Source organism: Schistocerca americana, chromosome 3 (assembly GCF_021461395.2).
Source record: "Schistocerca americana isolate TAMUIC-IGC-003095 chromosome 3, iqSchAmer2.1, whole genome shotgun sequence".
Taxonomy (NCBI): domain Eukaryota; kingdom Metazoa; phylum Arthropoda; class Insecta; order Orthoptera; family Acrididae; genus Schistocerca; species Schistocerca americana.
In genome coordinates, this window is record NC_060121.1 from 370,177,845 (window position 1) to 370,196,482 (window position 18,638).

The window sequence follows — 18,638 nt, forward strand, 5'->3', positions numbered from 1 at the left end:
CATGCTGAGGCCTTGTCTGGAGTATTCTAATACTAAATGGGAACCAAACCAGTCATAGGTGATTTCAGACCTGGAAAATGTAGAAAGGAAAGCAGCAACATCTGTATAGTTTTGAGAAATGCAGTGTGTCATTATCTTAATAAAGGCATTAAAATGAAAGTCAGTGGAGAGCTGGAGAAAAATTCCCAGATTGGACAATGTTTGTAGGGCTGCTTCTGGTTGCAGTGCATAGACTAGTATTAAAAAGTAGTAAGACTATTTCCTTTAAAGACTGTGAAGAGATGTTCTTTCATAGGTAAAGGAGGAAGGGACTGGAGCAGTTTACCTCAGAAACTACAGTGTTTCAGGAAAAGAGTGAAAATGAATGTACCAAGGGACTAAATGATATTCATGTGTATGTATAATCAGTACAGTTAAAATCTATACTTCCACAGAAGCTTGAAAGCTTGTTGGCAAATTAATATATTATTAATAAAAGATATTCCAGTACTCGTTGACATTATCAGGTGGTTCTTTGTCTCATAATGTGTTTAGAAACCCCCGAGACAGCATTTCTGTAATTTGTTCTTTGTTGGATCTTATCTTCTCTAGATTCCACTTCTTCACCATGGTTGCTTTCTTCAGTTTTTTCATTCTTATTTCTATTTCTGCCATAAGTAAGTTGTGGTCACTATTAATATCTGCACCTGGTAATGTGTGCACCTTCTTGATTCCATTCCTGTATCTTTCTTCTACTAGTATAAAATCGATTTGGTTTCTGTATTTATCCCCTGGTGATTTCCAAGTGTAGAGCCTCCTCTTGTGGTTCTTGAACCATGTGTTTGCCGCTATCAGCTGCCTTTCCCTACAGAAGTCAATTAGCCATTCACTTCTATCGTTTCTCTTTGCAAGACCATGACTGCCTACTATGTTTCCCTCTTTCCCTTTTCCCACAATGGTGTTCCAGTCTCCCATTACTATTTTGCAGCATTTTTTATTTTTGTCCATTATTCTCTCTATTACATTGTACGTTTCCTCTACAATTTGGTCATCATGTCCTGAAGTTGGCATATACACCTGGACAATTAGTAAATCTTTTTGTGCTCCTTTCAGCCTTACACCAATAACCCGGTTATTTGCATAGTCTACATATTCCACACATTTAGCCAATTCCTTTGTTATAATCATTTCTACTCCATTCATTCCTTTTACTTCTTCTCCTGAGTAGTACAACACATATTCATCTGACTGCAACTCTCCGTGTCCATTCCATCTTACCTCAGCATCTCCTACGAGGTCCATATGATTCTTTTCCATCTCTCTTTTAAGGTTTTCTAGTTTTCCTGCTTGTAGCAGAGTTCTAGCATTCCAAGTACCAATTCTCATTTTGATTTTTTTGCCTCCTTTCAAGTTGTCCCCCCCTCCCCGGAGATCTGAATGGGGGACTATTTTACCCCCGGACATTGATTTAACATGAGAGGAAGCCATTTTTGTGCATAAAATGGAGACTGCAACATGCAGGGAAGATAATCTGCAGTGGTATTTCATTGCCTTCAGCAGTTCTGGAGGCCATGCCCAATATGGGATACAGACGCCTTTTGCAGCCGCCCGCTCCGGCTCAGACACTGCATGAGAATTATTGGTTGGAAAATGAAAGACCCATAGCCCACTAAAGCTAATAGTGTCAGGGTTGGAAAAGAACAAGAGCTGGCCGAGGGTGGCCAAATAGGAAAGATAAAAGTGAGGAGCCTGGCATAAGTAAGTGGAACCAATGCCAGGACTCAGCTCGGGGCCCCGTGGTCACCAGCCACCACATAATCACTAGGTGTGACTCTTATTTTTTTTTTTTTTTTTTTTTTTTTGCAACTTGAAAATTATGAGAGAATCAGAGCTATTTCCCCAGAAGATTAGACCATACATCAAGACACACTCAAACAGGGCATGTTGCACCAGCTTCAAGGTATCTACACTGGCTGTGTCTTTTAATGATCTTAATAGAAAACAGGTTTTATTAAGCTTTTGTGACAGTACCTCAATATGTGGTTTCCAGTTTAGAGTGTTATTGATGGTAAATCCAAGAAATTCAGTGTCCTGCCTCTTTGTAATGTCATCTTTGCCAATAACTATAACTGCATTGAAGGGAGTAAGATTTTGTCTAGTGTGGAAGTTCATACTTACAGTTTTTTGAGTATTTATGAGTAATCTATTTGCTTCAAACCAAGATTGTAATTGACAAGTAGTTTCATTGACTGCATCTTGCAATGTGTCACCCCTACTGGTTATCAAGATATTTGTGTTATTGGCATAAGGAACTGGCAATTGGTATGTGTTCTGGGAGATTATTTATGAACAATATGAAAAGAACAGGGCCAACAACAGAGCCCTGAGGGACGCCATTTGTTGTATGTAGTGTATCTGACCTGCAGTGCCTGGGTGTCTTTGATTTTCTTATTTCTACGTATTGCTTTCTTTCACTGAGGTAGCTACGGAACCAATCGTGGCAGGTAGCTACGGAACCAATTGTGGCCTACACCTCTAATCCCATACTTCTAGAGTTTCATAAGAAGCAGCTGGTGGTCCACCATGTCAAATGCCTTGGATTGATCAAGAAATATACCAACAGCAGGTTGTTTATGGTCAACAAAACTTGAGCAATTTTCTACAAATGCATACAAAGCATATCTGATGGACATATTTTTCCGAAGTCCATATTGGGATGATGTTATTATGTTGTTAGAATTTAAAAATATTTCTAATCTAATTGACGTACACTGTTCAAATATTTTTGAGAAGGCAGATAGTATAGCAATTGGCCTATAGTTTGCTATGTCCGTTTTCTCTCCCTTCTTGTAGAGAAGTATAATTTTAGCAAGTTTTAGTTGGTTTGGAAATTTTCCCTCTAGAAATGGGGTATTTATGATATTTGACAGGGGTCCACTGATGTAATTTGAACATTTGTGAAGTAAGAAGCAGGGTATCATATCATGCCCTGCAGAATAAATCTTTTGAACTCTTTTTTTAAATAATATCTTTGATTTCAGATGGTGTTGTAGGAGATAGGAGAAAGGAGTTCAGAGGAGTATTGTTTTTGAGAAAAGAGTGTACAGCAGGCTGTTCCAGCTTGTCGGCTCCGTTGTGAGCCGCGGAGCGCTCCCTGATCCAGGGAGCCGTGTTGCTCGCTGTGACCATTCAAGTGGGCCGGCACGTGGCGCGACTGGCTGAGGCAGGTGGCAAGGCAAGAGTTTTGATGTGCCAGATGCGTCTTACAAGATCGGCAACCTCATACTCTTAGCTGCTAGGACGTAGTGACATGCTACTACAGGAAATACGATGTTCAGGAAATAAATAAGAAACAACTGTTTTACAAGAAATTGCATACTAAATTTATTTGGCCTCTGTGGCTTGACATTTTATTTTCATTACAAGATCGGAACTATCAGGCGCCAAAGTGTTCATAGTGTTAATGAAGAGGATGGCATCCATTGATGCATCCTGAAGAAATGATCATTTCTTACGTTTTACTCTTTTCATTGCTGAGAAAAGCTGCTCACAACAATACGTAGATCCAAACATGCACTTGATCTGAGCAGCACTGTTGTGAAGCTTGGGAAATGTGTTGTAGTAGCTCTCTTTCAACAAAGTTGAATTTTGCAAATCAATAATCTCCAATTGAAGTGACAATGACAAGTCATCGGGGGAAACTGAAAAAGGAGTGCTGCACACCTTAAGTTCCATTTCCGAACTAGTGAGGCCTCAGTATCGAGTTTCAAACGACGTGATGAGCTGCTTTAACTTTGCTTGGTAATCCCCGAAAGTAGTACCTTCAGGTAGTTTTAAAGAAGCAAGACGAATGAGGAACGTTAAATGTCCATTACTCATATGCCTCTCAAATAAACGTAACTTTTCCATGAACGCTTTGATCTGGTCATGCATGTCAACGATTAGCTGCCCTTTGCCCTGCAATGACAGATTTAAATTATCCAGATGCATAGTTATGACAGCTAGGAACGCCAGGTCTGATATTCATTTTATATCTTTCAGACAATGCATTTCTTCCCCTTTCATTTTGAGAAAAAGGGATATTTCCTCACGAATGGCAAAGAAATCATCAAGAACCTTTCCCCGACTCAGCCAACGAACTGTACTGTGGTAAGGTATATCCCCATACTCCGCTTCCATATCTTTCAGACATCCTTTGAATTGGTGATGCCACACAAAATTCACACACTTCACGACATCTTTCATTATACGACCTAGCTCTACTATTTCAGCAAACAGTGCCTCTTGGTGAATAAAACAATGAAGAGTCAAAATGTCTTTCCCAAATTCGTCCCTGAGTTTATTTTTCAAACGAGAAGCAAAACCTTGGTGATGCCCGATCACTTGTGGTGCACCGTCTGTCGCTACAGAATGGAGCTTATCCCTTGGCAAATTCATATTGTACACTGATTCACAAACAGCTTCAAAAATGTCACGTCCTGTTGTGGTGCAATCGAGTGGTACCACATCCAAGAGTTCTTCAGTTACTTGCAGCTCCATGTCGACACCACGCACAAAGACTGCAAGCTGAGCACAGTCCGATATGTCGGTGCTTTCGTCAAGCGCTATTGAAAATACAACAAAGCTCTCCGCCTTTTTCCTGAGCTGTGTCTCTAAATCAGCTGTCATGTCCAGGATTCTACGAGACATTGTTTGCTTCGACAGGCAAACCCCTTCAATTGCCTGCACCTCTCTAGGAAACAAACATTCTGCAACTGCTACCATGCACGATTTTGCGAGTTGTCCCACACCGAAAACGGCTTGCCACTCATCGCAATGATGTGAGCAACCCTGTAGCTTTCTCGAATTGCAGATTCAGTAGTGTTTTCTCTGTTCTCATTCACCTGAAAATTATAAATGCATTACAGAACACGAACTATGTTGCATGTTTTGATACCCTCCGTATTATAAAACCGTTTTTAAACTTACGTCTCTTGGTATGTCGTTCTTAAGCCTGGCTACCAGTTATCTGCATGAAACACTTTCTACCTGATCACAGTGCACTGTGTGAAGATGTGTATAATGTCATTGTATATTGTACCTCTTCGCAGAATTAAATACTTTATGACATACAAGACACTGCGGACGACCATCCCTCTTAATGAATAGAAAGGTATCCTCCAATAGATGTACAGGGCTCCCACGGCTAGTCATAGCTGTCATTGAACATGTGTTATTGCATCAGTTGTGGCTGCATGCGGCCAGGGGCAGTGAGTTCACTTTCCCCCTTCCACGCGGGCACCGAGCCGCCGCAGTGAGTGCTCTGGAGCACTCCGGCTCCCTGGAGCTCGGTTGGAACAGCCAGGTGTACAGTGTGTGGAGAGTTAGTCAGGAGATTTTTGGGAAGAGAGTATACAGTATTTGAAGAGTTGGTTAGGAGATTTGTGCAAATTTCTGAAAGATAGCTGTTGAATTTATTGGCAATTTTATGTGCATTTTCAGTCTTTGGTTCTTCTATATTGGTGACTGAATGAATGTACAATGTAACATGCATAAGATTTTTTAAAATCCTATACTTACTTTACAGAAAACAGTCTAATAACATACTTTGTTATTGGGTTATGAATGTCTTTGAGTTTCCAAATTCAGGTTCTCTAAAGTTAATTTGTCACACATGACCATTACTACCAATGAAGTGTGGCTATGTAATGTTCCCAGAACTGTGAATGTTCATTTGTTTAATTTGTGCAATATCTACTCACATTATATAATTTGCATTAATCATATTGATAACAGATCTGTTGCATTGTTTCATAACAGGTGATAAGAGATGGCTTCTTATACAATCAGTCAGTGGAAACATTCCGTGAAGTGTGGGAGCCCAAATATACAGGAGCACACTGGTTAGATATGGAATCTAGAACACTATGCCCTGGCCTTAAGTACTTTGTAGTTTTCTCAAGTGTAGCTGCAGGATGTGCTATGCCTGGCCAATCAAATTATGCCTTTGCCAACTGTGCAGTAGAACGTCTAGTAAGTGTATGAGAGAAAAAAAATTCTTATTGTTTTAATTTTAAATTTTCTATCATCTCTATAGCTGAACAAGAGATTGTTCTTTTAGAAATCACATCTCTGTTATGGTAACATTAACACTTTCAAGACGTAGCCTGAGTCTTGCTAGTTCATTTTTTAATTAATTATTTCGTTATTACTAACTGTATTCACATTGCATTTTTCAGACAGTATCAACATATGCTACTGAATAAACCTGAAAAATTATAGCATTCTGTGACTCATAGTTCAGAAGACATCTGTGCTATGAGCCAGTGTCCTAGTGAGACTTGGACCTATCTTGAAAGTATTAATTTGCTCTGATAAAGTACAGCTGACTTTATTTTCTGGTAATTATAAAAAAAAACTGTAATGTAGTAACAACAGTTAATAATGAAACACATAAATGATGCAATGAGTGCTGCTCCTGATAGTACATGGATCTCGTGTTCTAAAAGAAGAAGAATATTAGTCAGTTATTCACCACAAACTATATTATGACAGATAGGTTTAGTTGATGAAGGGTTTATATGTAGTGTATACTATTTTTCTTTGTATGCTTGTTAAAAATTGAAGCACTGTATGCAGCAAGGCCACCCATACCGAAGAGCATGGGGAGCCTCCCCCCCCCCCCCCCTCCCCCGAGCTCTTAGAGAAAGGAATAAACATGGTGTAGTCAGATGCTTTTCTTTCAAGAAAGTGATCTATTAAAAGTTGGTTTCCCATCTTCCAAAATACTATAAATACTTCTTACTCCCAGATCTAGCCCTCCCCCCCCCCCCCTCCCCAACTGTAAACTACTCTATGGACACCCTTGGTATGCAGTATGCCACAAATGTCAAACTGGCATGAAGTGTACCACACATTTTGATATGAAAACTGCTAACATTTCATAGCAATTACACAAACTACGGAGGTATAATACCAAATACATTTTGTATATAAGGAAAGATTATGCAGTGTGTTTCTCATGCAGAAATCACATTTGAATGTTGTTTGTTTGTGAGAAGATCTTGGTAGAAGGTGAAACACCTACCAACATGTCACAATTCATCAGTGGCAGTATCACAACATCACTGCAGTTTATTATCCCATGATACTGCTACTTGTGCTGGCCAGATCCCAAAAGTGTCATGCAAATATAGAACCAGTTGGTGGGGGAGGGTAATACCCAATCGCATGCAGGATCTCAGTGACCCCATGTGGGTATTGCCTGAGGGGCCAGACGTATTGTTCACTCAGTGTCCAGGTTCATACAGTTGTGTCATGTATCTTGACTCAAGAAAGAGGCTTGGTTTGAGCAAGACATGTATGAACACAAGTAGTTCAGTAACTTCCGAAGGAGCACATAACGTCAATATAGTGACAATTGTTATTGCTTTCCTTGACATGACGACAGAGAGAGTCAATGGAGCAGGCAATGACATCACTGGCCACAGGAGTGGCACCATGTCGTCTTTGACCTGCATACATATCCATGCTTGGAGAATCCAAGAAGAACAAATGTTGTCAGACTATCATCATACAAGCTAAGCATCTGGTGTGATGCTGTGGCGTGTCATTACATATACAACATGTCCACAACATCATCCACCTTTGGTATGCCTAGCTGGTAATACAGACAGCAACTCTTACATTTCTTAAGTTTTAATGCCAATAGCTGTGCCCTATGTTAAGATCTGCATGATGTTATCTTTCAGCCAGATAATGCAAACATCATGTTGCCTGTGGTGTCCTGATCTACCTCAGCACAGAACAGTGGCAGGAACAGAAAAACCTCAAGGAGCGGGCAGTAAAGATATCCTGAGCTATCTTTACTTTTACCCTAATAAAAAATAATCAAGTCACATGAAAAGGTTGAGAAAGTTTTATTTAAACTGATTCTACACATATACAAGACAATATTATCTTATGATATAAAAAAGTTACAATAGTGGTTCTCTTCCCTAAATGATGAATTCTGTGTGCCTATTCTTCCTGGCAAATTGGTCAATTACATCATCAATAGGACAATCAATGTCAGGGTGAGTGTTCAATAGAGCTAAGCCATTAAGTTGATCCTCCTCCATTGTCGACCTCAGCCATGTTTTGTATGCCACAATGTTGATAAACTTCTTTCTACTGTAGCAGTAGATGCAGGTAGACAAGCAGATATTTTGTACAGCTTGAGCAAAGTAGGATAGTCAGATCTAGGACAAACAGACACCGTTTGCATCTCTTTTTAATCACAAAGAGTGATTCTTCTTCAAAGAACAATAGTTCAGTTAAGCACTGATTCAATTTATCTACCAGATCATTACTGTCATGTTTCAGTAGTTGTGAGGGCAAATTTATGTTGAATTTTAAATGATGAATATTTTCTTCAGCAAAACATTTTCTCAAGTCAGTCATAACATGGTCCAGTGTTGGAATAAAAACAATTCTTTTCCAATACCTCATAGCATCATCATTATGATTGCAGTTCACTGTGTCTTTGTCTGCCTGTAATTCTTCCGTAACTGCCTTCACCTCTTCAGTATGAGCAAAGTTGCTATCAGAATTAGCTCTCATGCCATCATACACCTTGAGCGTTGAATCTAATTTTGCTTTTGCCATCGTGATGTCCAAGCTAGGGTCTCATAAAATTTTGCTGTGTGGTTATGCTATGCTCATAATGTCACTCAGTGTAAACAGAGTGATAATAAACTCACAATTAGAGAGAGCTCGAAGGAAAATATTGGCTTTGGCAGCCATTTTTCTATCTCTCCAATACTGTATTTCTTTAAGAACTTTGCTAACTGTTGCGAGATCAACTGCAAATTGAATAACAGCATTGTGTTGCTCAACCCACCTTGTTTGACAATGTGACTGCGCTAGTTTCTCACACTTGTAACTTTGCAACTGTGAGAAACAGCAATGTTGAGCTGATAACTTCAACAAGGTGCTACTTGCACATTGATAGCTTTCTTTTTTATTGTATTCACAGCTCCTTTCAATTCTGACATATTAACTGAGCAATCACACAGCCTATACCCACACAGTTCTCCAGTGAGAGAGAAAGGCTCTTTAGTCTCCATAGAATTGTAGTTCCTAATACTTCACCAGTAACACTACACTCTACATCTTGACTCTCTTAGAGTTTCATCATCAATGTTTCCACTACAATCATTCTCTTTATGGATATCAACGAAACCTAAAAATCTTTTGTGTAATTTGCCACCACCGTCAACATATCTAGCAGCTAAACTCAGTTGGGCATGTGCAGAATGTTCATAGTCTCATTGAAGATTATGCTGTAGTAATGAGAATCTTTGATTTCCTCCAGTATTCTTGATAACATCACTATTTCACAGCATGACATAAGTTTGTTACGTGTTGTTTTACTTATGCAAGTGGTGATTGCTTTAGTGGTCTCAAGGTGATGTCTTAGTTGCAAGTCTCCAGTGTCAATTCTAAATCTTAGAAGAGCTCTAAAGTTTCCCTCATTACTCACTATACTTTCACGATCATTTTGTTTTCTAATAGACTCCCATCATCTCTATCCCCTCGCAGAGGAATATTTTGCTTTACATGAAATATGATTGTTTTTGTTATAGATACAACATGGTCTCTGTTTCCCTAATGCTTTCCATTCCCTGTCTTGAAAATTAATTTATGATCTCAAGTTCGCATTTGTCTCGTGTCGCCAAAAATAATTTTGAATCTGTTGATGCTTAAATGTGGTGCTTGAGCTGAGCATGGGTGTCGAGGTCACCATCTTTACCAGTAAGTTTGGCAAACTTTGTTAGTGGTTCAGTCACAAGTTCCTTGGTGATAATGGATTTCTTTCCTCCAACTATCTTATTATTCACAAAAATTGAACAGTTAATGCAAAGAAGTCCCTTTTTAACTCGTGAGAACACCAGCCATGGATGCTGTTTAAAGTGACTATTATGCACCTGTCTGTGTTCAACCTATCCCCTCTTGTTGTGCTTGGAAGTAGGAAAGATATAACTGTTTCCAGTTTTCCTTGGAGATGTGAGAAGCTTGTATTGTATATCATCACTAATATTTCCTGACACTAATATATCCAAATAATTGCCAATAGCCATGGGATTAAAGGAATTAGTCGATGAATTGTGTTGTGGAAGTTTCGATGAAGTGCTGGGCTCTGACTGTACATCAGGTGGTGTTTTTATGGCCGAATGGTGATCGGAATCTTCAGATTTTTCTACTTTTCTTTTTTTTTATTACATAACAATCCATTCTACACTCCTGGAAATGGAAAAAAGAACACATTGACACCGGTGTGTCAGACCCACCATACTTGCTCCGGACACTGCGAGAGGGCTGTACAAGCAATGATCACACGCACGGCACAGCGGACACACCAGGAACCGCGGTGTTGGCCGTCGAATGGCGCTAGCTGCGCAGCATTTGTGCACCGCCGCCATCAGTGTCAGCCAGTTTGCCGTGGCATACGGAGCTCCATCGCAGTCTTTAACACTGGTAGCATGCCGCGACAGCGTGGACGTGAACCGTATGTGCAGTTGACGGACTTTGAGGGAGAGCGTATAGTGGGCATGCGGGAGGCCGGGTGGACGTACCGCCGAATTGCTCAACACATGGGGCGTGAGGTCTCCACAGTACATCGATGTTGTCGCCAGTGGTCGGCGGAAGGTGCATGTGCCCGTCAACCTGGGACCGGACGCAGCGACGCACGGATGCACGCCAAGACCGTAGGATCCTACGCAGTGCCGTAGGGGACCGCACCGCCACTTCCCAGCAAATTAGGGACACTGTTGCTCCTGGGGTATCGACGAGGACCATTCGCAACCGTCTCCATGAAGCTGGGCTACGGTCCCGCACACCGTTAGGCCGTCTTCCGCTCATGCCCCAACATCGTGCAGCCCGCCTCCAGTGGTGTCGCGACAGGCGTGAATGGAGGGACGAATGGAGACGTGTCGTCTTCAGCGATGAGAGTCGCTTCTGCCTTGGTGCCAATGATGGTCGTATGCGTGTTTGGCGCCGTGCAGGTGAGCGCCACAATCAGGACTGCATACGACCGAGGCACACAGGGCCAACACCCGGCATCATGGTGTGGGGAGCGATCTCCTACACTGGCCGTACACCACTGGTGATCGTCGAGGGGACACTGAATAGTGCACGGTACATCCAAACCGTCATCGAACCCATCGTTCTACCATTCCTAGACCGGCAAGGGAACTTGCTGTTCCAACAGGACAATGCACGTCCGCATGTATCCCGTGCCACCCAACGTGCTCTAGAAGGTGTAAGTCAACTACCCTGGCCAGCAAGATCTCCGGATCTGTCCCCCATTGAGCATGTTTGGGACTGGATGAAGCGTCGTCTCACGCGGTCTGCACGTCCAGCACGAACGCTGGTCCAACTGAGGCGCCAGGTGGAAATGGCATGGCAAGCCGTTCCACAGGACTACATCCAGCATCTCTACGATCGTCTCCATGGGAGAATAGCAGCCTGCATTGCTGCGAAAGGTGGATATACACTGTACTAGTGCCGACATTGTGCATGCTCTGTTGCCTGTGTCTATGTGCCTGTGGTTCTGTCAGTGTGATCATGTGATGTATCTGACCCCAGGAATGTGTCAATAAAGTTTCCCCTTCCTGGGACAATGAATTCACGGTGTTCTTATTTCAATTTCCAGGAGTGTATTATCCTGTTATGACATATGTAAATTAGATGCCAATTTTTCTCAACTTAAAACTTTATTCACACTGAAAACTGCAACACTAGTACTCTTAGCACTAAAACACACATGGTCACACTCCACATTTTTCTAATATCACTGAGCACAACACTGACTGAAGTCTGTGGTAATAGCCAATAATCACAGTTGTTCACTTTTTATCACTTCCAAGTTATCGCAATGATTGTAGCTTTCAAACTGACTACCAGGCAGTGACCCTGCTTGATTTACATATGGTATGTGGTTCAGTTGTTTTGAGAACATTTGCTGCCAGAATGTACACTTCCAGACCTTTATGGAGTGTGAACAAATACCTACTGTGAAAGCGACAAGCCAATATGTATCTTATGATGTATAATACAAGGGCGAGTTTCTGATGCTGATGTCATCCGGCAATTTGTGTGTGTTGAACTTTTATTGTCAATTCCGTTCCTTTCTAGGGCATTCGATAGAGGGCCTATGTAGTAACAATGCATTTTTAGGAATCTTCTTGCAAGTCACTATTAATGGATATATACACAGCAATAGTTTCCCATACCTAACTCATATTACGAGTTAGGTATGAGAAACTATTGTTACTTTATTAGTAAAAATGTTGTTACAAGTCTCGTAACAATAGTTTTACTGAGAAATTACTGTATTACTACTATTAATACTTCACAATCAACTGATAACTCTCACTCTTGACTAATCTTCACATTTGCACTTGCTTCAACTTGGACTTTTTACTTTTCATTCTTCAGTCTTAATATTTCTGCTTCTAAATGTAAACTAGCTTTGTATTTAGCAAATAATCCGTATTTATAATGCTATTTATTGAATATTCACGACTTTTCTTGAACAAATCCAAGATAGAATAATGTATCAAGATCACTAGAATGGCCATGACTTTTCTCCTGGGTATGTGTTAGCTATCTATGTGCTGGACAGAAATGTATAAAATAAGATTACATAGATGTGCATGCTACGTAGGAAAGTACAACTACTCGATAAGTCAATTCAGTTGAGTCAACTGACAAAAGAAATGAACAAATAGCTTGTGGGCTGACTGGCGGGGACGGTGTGGTTGCAATGCGGGCAGCCACACAAGGGGGGTGTGGTGAGCACCCCCATATGTATCCGCCACTGATACAGAAAGTGTTCACCTGTTGTCCCGGCCTGCACATTCTCTAGATCTCTTACTCGTTGAAAACTTAATAGCAATGTATTTCCAAGAGACAGCCATTCCACCATTTGCTGGCCACTATGAAACATTAACTCTGATGAATAGATGAAGCAGTATAGAATGACATACCAGTATTTGTCATCTAAGCTCTGGTTGACTTGAAGCCCTGCTGTGTTAGAGCCTCTGTTGTAGCCAGAGATGGCTGCTCTGTGTCCAGAATTTCACACCCTTTACACCCCATAAATCATCTACACAATTTAATCATGTATTCATCCAACTATTCTGTTACAATAAGTAACATTTTGTTTCTTGGTATCCTTCTTGGGGTCACAGTTTTAATGCCAGTGTGTACTTGTATTTATAAGTAAGTTAACAAATAACCTCAAAAACTGCTGGGACACTATTTATTCACTGGTTTCACACACACACACACACACACACACACACACACACACACACACACACTCTGCACAATCATCAGGATCATGATGTTACTTTTGCTTGGATATTATGTTCTTTGTGTATTTACATCTCTTTATGAGAAAACCTGAGTAAACATCTCTCCAAATTTCAAAGAGATGTGGAAATGAGGAAAATGTAAATGCAGCTGCTTTTAGTGGAGGCTTCTGACTTCTGTTTGGCGTGCACATTCTAAACAACCCAGTCTCACTGCCTAATTGAACAATGATGATAGTGAACTGACAAAAATTACTTTTTTGAAATTTCTGTCTAAATGAATACACATAGAAATGTTTGTAGTTCAAGAAATGTTTGTAGTTCACTATATGGAACAGGAAGCGCAGATAGACACTGCCTGTGATACCTGTTGTATAAAAAAGTTACACTCATCTTAATTCTCTCAATGCCAAAGTATGTATTGTTTTTGCTCCATCTTCTGTGATGAAGCAGGGTATATCCTTGGTGAGAGACACCAGAGCCTCTCCTGTTACAGAACAAAGTCTAACTCTTCCTGAAATTGATGTTTCATTATAATCCATTCATCAAACAATAATATTCAAATGACAAGTACGCTTTGTAAAATATATTGTTGGGTAATTCTTTTAAATATAGATTTAATGACAGATTTTTTTTATATTTGGCAAGAATAATATTGTCTGAAGTTAGCTGGCTTAGAAAACAAGACTGATCACATAGATTAATTAATATTTTCAGTAACTAAGTGAAAATAAGAAGAAACAGGTGCTCAAAATATAATGAAAAAAAGAGTATGAGAAATGAATTTTCACAAAAATGGTTGCAAAACATCATAATGGATCCACAAACTCACACACAGAAAATATGTTTTGTGAATGTTAAAATGAAAATGGCATCAAGAGGTTCATGTGACACAGCTGTATCATCATCTGCTAGTGACAGACATCATAAAAGTATATATTCATTTCAATACTCTCCCATTTAATACCATACACAATTATGTATGGGGCCCTATGGAACCCTAAGTATATTATGATGCCATTAATTGTCCTATGTACTTTAGTTTCTACTTTGACGCCAGTTTTCAAAATGTCAAACACTTTAGTGTGAATAATAGATATTTGTGATTTTTTGGCTGTGTTAATTGTTGAATATTTGACTTTCTTTAGTTTCAAAGTAGAATGACGCAGTATTTGCACAGATATCACTAACTTACATACAAAAAGAAAAAAAAAAATTGATGCCCCTCACATTTTATTACACTACAAAATATTATTATTATTATTATTCATTTTTTAAATCACTGTTCATACAGTCAGTAGTATTCATTTATATTCACATAATGTAGTACATGTAAGATGTAGTAGATTATAAAATTTGTTATGAAACCCTTTCTCTAAAACTTTTCTTCACTCTTTAATCACTGTTCTACACTGATTTCAAGAACCACGTCATCATAATCATTTTTGTCAAGTATAAAAGTTCTTGTCACTTACTCCTCCTATTTCTAGTCCACTTGTAATTAATAGTAATGGTGTACTTCATCTCATTCACTTTAAGTTCCTTCTTTTGTGTTTAGTACTCATATCATTATTGAATTCTCCTCAGCATGTCTGTTTCACCAGTTTTTTTTTTTTTTTTTTTTCTTTCCAAGAAAGTCAGACGTAGGTTTCTAAAGCTATTTTCGTCTTAAGATTAGTGTAGTAGAAAGGTATGACATAATAAAAGGGAAAATTTTTCAAGACAGTAAAAGACTTTAAGCAAGGTGTCAGTTCCAGCAGCTACTAAGACTAAGTACAAAACATGGTAATAAGTTCCCAGTAACATAACCATAGATTTTACACTGTGCATGTAATCATATTTACATTTCAGAAGAAGATGAAAGGATTTTCTATCGACTGTAAGACACATACTACATTTAGAGTGAACACACTGTTTCATTTTTAGTTGACCAAACCAAAAATAATTATTTTTAATGTAAAATTAAACATTAGAACCTGCAGCTAGGAATATCAACAATGTAGCAAAAGATAGATTGCTAATTACTGTAAAGATGACATATCAATTGGCAGACAGGCACAATTAAAAGACATTTACACAAAGCTCTCAGCCACAGCTTCTAGCACTCTGGACGACTTAAAAGTGGTGAAGTATATGTGTAGACTCCCACTTCCTTAACGATACGACTCACTTGAGATTGTCAGCTGACTTTCCTTGCTGGTTAGCTTGCTGCTGCAGCCTCCTATTCTCATCTTCGCCAAAGTATACTTGCTAGGAACAGGAATTTCTCAAGACTCTTTCTACTTATAAAAATAAGCAGACGTAAGCAGTTTCTTTTGCTTCACTTAACGATGTGCATCAACTTTGGCATTTAACAAACCTAGGTTTGTTGCTCCACTACTAAACATTTCACTCTGGTTATTTAGAACTTAACTCTGAGCATTTAAACTAGAATTACTAATCCTACTTCTTTACTTTGAGTTGCATTTAGTTCCTTACTTAAAGTAGCATTTTGAGCAATTGAAACTGTCCTCTGGTCATCTAATTTAGTATTTAATTGAGTACTTTGATCTTCTAATTTATCATTTAAAGTTGTGGTCAAATTTACTAACTGCGACCAGTTAGGTCCTTCTTTCGTAACTCTCACAGCCATTGTTGGTTCTTGAGTTTCCCCAACTTGCTGTTCGTTATTCATAATTTTACCCACTTTGGACCTTGTGAGCATTTAAAAATTAAATTTAAGCATAATAACTACACTAATGTAGTTCATGCATCAGTTTCTACCACATTGTATTTAAACAATGAAGTTCTGCTTCACGCTCACCCGGCGTAGAATTTGGGCTGCATCGATGAGTGAATGTGTAATCAGCACCTGTGAACAGCAATTGGTGCCAGTGGCATTGGTCATTGGTTTCTGCATAGGTGTTGGTGAGCAGAAGTGGAAGTGGGTCAGCACTGGTGAACAGCAACTGGTGCTGGTGGTGTCGAATGTTGGTTTCCGCATGTGCATCCCCTCGATGTGTGTGAGAGCTATCGATTCTCCGCACCTGATCTTCTGAGTCAAAGTGATCTCAGCGTATTTCTTCTTAAGGAAACACACTAGAATCTTCTTCACTATTTCTCAATTCAATTTTTTTCTCTTTTGAATACTCGGGCATGTCCTGAAGTCTCGGAGTAAATTCTTTATCGTGTTTGGTTTAGTTGCTATGGCAACATACAACATCCACTTTTCTCGTTTTTTGGTCTTAGAATTCCTGTTTTTTGAGTCCTTTTTCACTGGTTGCATGTTCTAATGCTTTGGATGACTTAAAGTGTTGAAGTATGTGTGTAAACTCCCACTTCCTTAACGATATGACTTACTTGAGATTGTCAGCCAACTTTCCTTGCTGGTTAGCTTGCTGCTGCAACCTCCTTTTCTCTTCTTCTCTGAAGTATATTTGCTAGGAACAGGAATTTCTCAAGACTCTTTCTACTTATAAAAATAAGCAGACGTACACAGTTTCTTTTGCTTCACTTAACGATGTATATTTAAACATCAAACTTTTACAAATCTTATTCTCCACATAAACAAACATTGTCAAGTAAGTCTCCTCATATATCCAAAAGTTAGAAACAAAGTTCATTTACACATAAGAGAAAGTTGGCTTAAAAACCATGTCCATTCTCATCCTGAATCGGAATACACGTCTTATCCTCTCCAAGTCCAAAACGAGCATCATTTTAACAATATTTCAACTATTCTTCTTTTTTTTCACTGCAGTATTCAAAGTTATATGGCAGTGTGGAATAACATGGAAGTTTCTTGAGTCTGCCATGTTCTTTCATTAAACTTCCATGGTGCGACTGGCAAACATTTGTCAGTGCTGTTCAACCGCCGGTCTACAACACACTTCAGACCTGCACACACAGACAGGTGACACGCAGTAGATAGGCTCTCTCACACTTATATTTAAAATATCATGTGTTCAAGATGGTCAAAGGGTGAGTGGTTCTTGAATTTATGCGGAAATTCTCAAAACACTACTAGGTTTCATCAGAAAAAGAGGAACACATATGATTCATTCACACAAGTAAGCACACCTCATGCATACATCACGGTCAGCTCTGGCAGCTTGGGCCTGAGCTGCATATGATCTCAGACAGAGCCCACACATTTAAACAACCCTGTCTCATAGTTTAATTCAACAGTGATGATAGCCAACTGACTAAAATTATTTCTTCAAAATTTCTGTCTACAGTAATAGTCACAGAAATGTTTACAGATCACTTCATGGGATGAGGAGTGCAGATGGATGCTACTTATGTTAATTAAGTGTTGTTGAAATCTGAAGTTAAAAAATTGTACTCACCTTAATTCTCTTGATATTGAAGTAAATGTGATGTTGCTTGCTGTCCTGTGATAAAATGGTGTATATTCTCAGTGAGAGAAGCCAGAGTTTGTCACATTTCAGAACAAAATCTATTCAATCCACTCACCAAACAGTAAGGTTAATAATGAAGTACTGTTCATGCCTGAATTAATATAAGTGGTTAAACTTGTTACATTGTAAATGAAACACTTTTTAAAGAACCACTTTTATATATTTCACATATTTGGCAAATCACATCTTGAGTGCGGACACTTTTTGTACATCGACATAACTTTATGAATGCATTGTACTTGAGTGCAATCGAAAGAAGTTCCAGTCTTGCCTCACTGTGTCTGTTTACAATGAACTCTTCGTACCAACTCTCCACATACCAACTAACCGAATATCACAAAGTAAAACAACAGCTCACAGAGTTTCTTAGATAACAATACAGTTCAATTGCAGTAACTTTTATGTAGAAAATAATATTTGAATGACAACTATATTTTGTAAAATATAAATTGTTGGATAATTCTTTTAAATGTAGATTTTATAATGGATTTTTATTATTTTCGATTTGGCAAGAATAAGTTTATTTGATTATAACTGATATAGAAAGCAATGATCTTATAGGATAATTGATGTTTTCAGTAACTAGGTGAAAGTAAGAAGAAACATATATATCGAAAAAAAATAATGCGATAAATGAATTTTCAAAAAAAAAATAGTTACTGTACATCATAATGGATTTACAAACTCACACAAAGAAAATATGTATTTTAAATGCAACAAAATATACTTAGAATGAGAATGATATTGAGGGATTTGTGACACTGCTGTATCATTGTTTACTACTCTACAGATATCAGTAAAGTATAGATTTGTTTCAACATTCCCTTCCTAATTCAATAGTGTTAGCATATATTTTTACAAAATATTAGTTTCATTTGGTATTGAACAATATGGTACCTGTTTGAATGAAACATGTATTAAT

General features: G+C 38.8%; 1 protein-coding gene across 1 annotated transcript in view; it reads left to right on the forward strand.

Annotated features, from left to right (window-relative positions):
• LOC124606090 (fatty acid synthase-like) overlaps positions 1 to 18,638 on the forward strand; it is a 448,407-nt gene that overhangs the window by 367,740 nt on the left and 62,029 nt on the right. Inside the window, exon 29 of the mRNA XM_047138055.1 lies at positions 5,779 to 5,991. Coding sequence (XP_046994011.1) covers positions 5,779 to 5,991 — 213 coding nt within the window. The remainder of the gene's footprint in view (positions 1 to 5,778; positions 5,992 to 18,638) is intronic.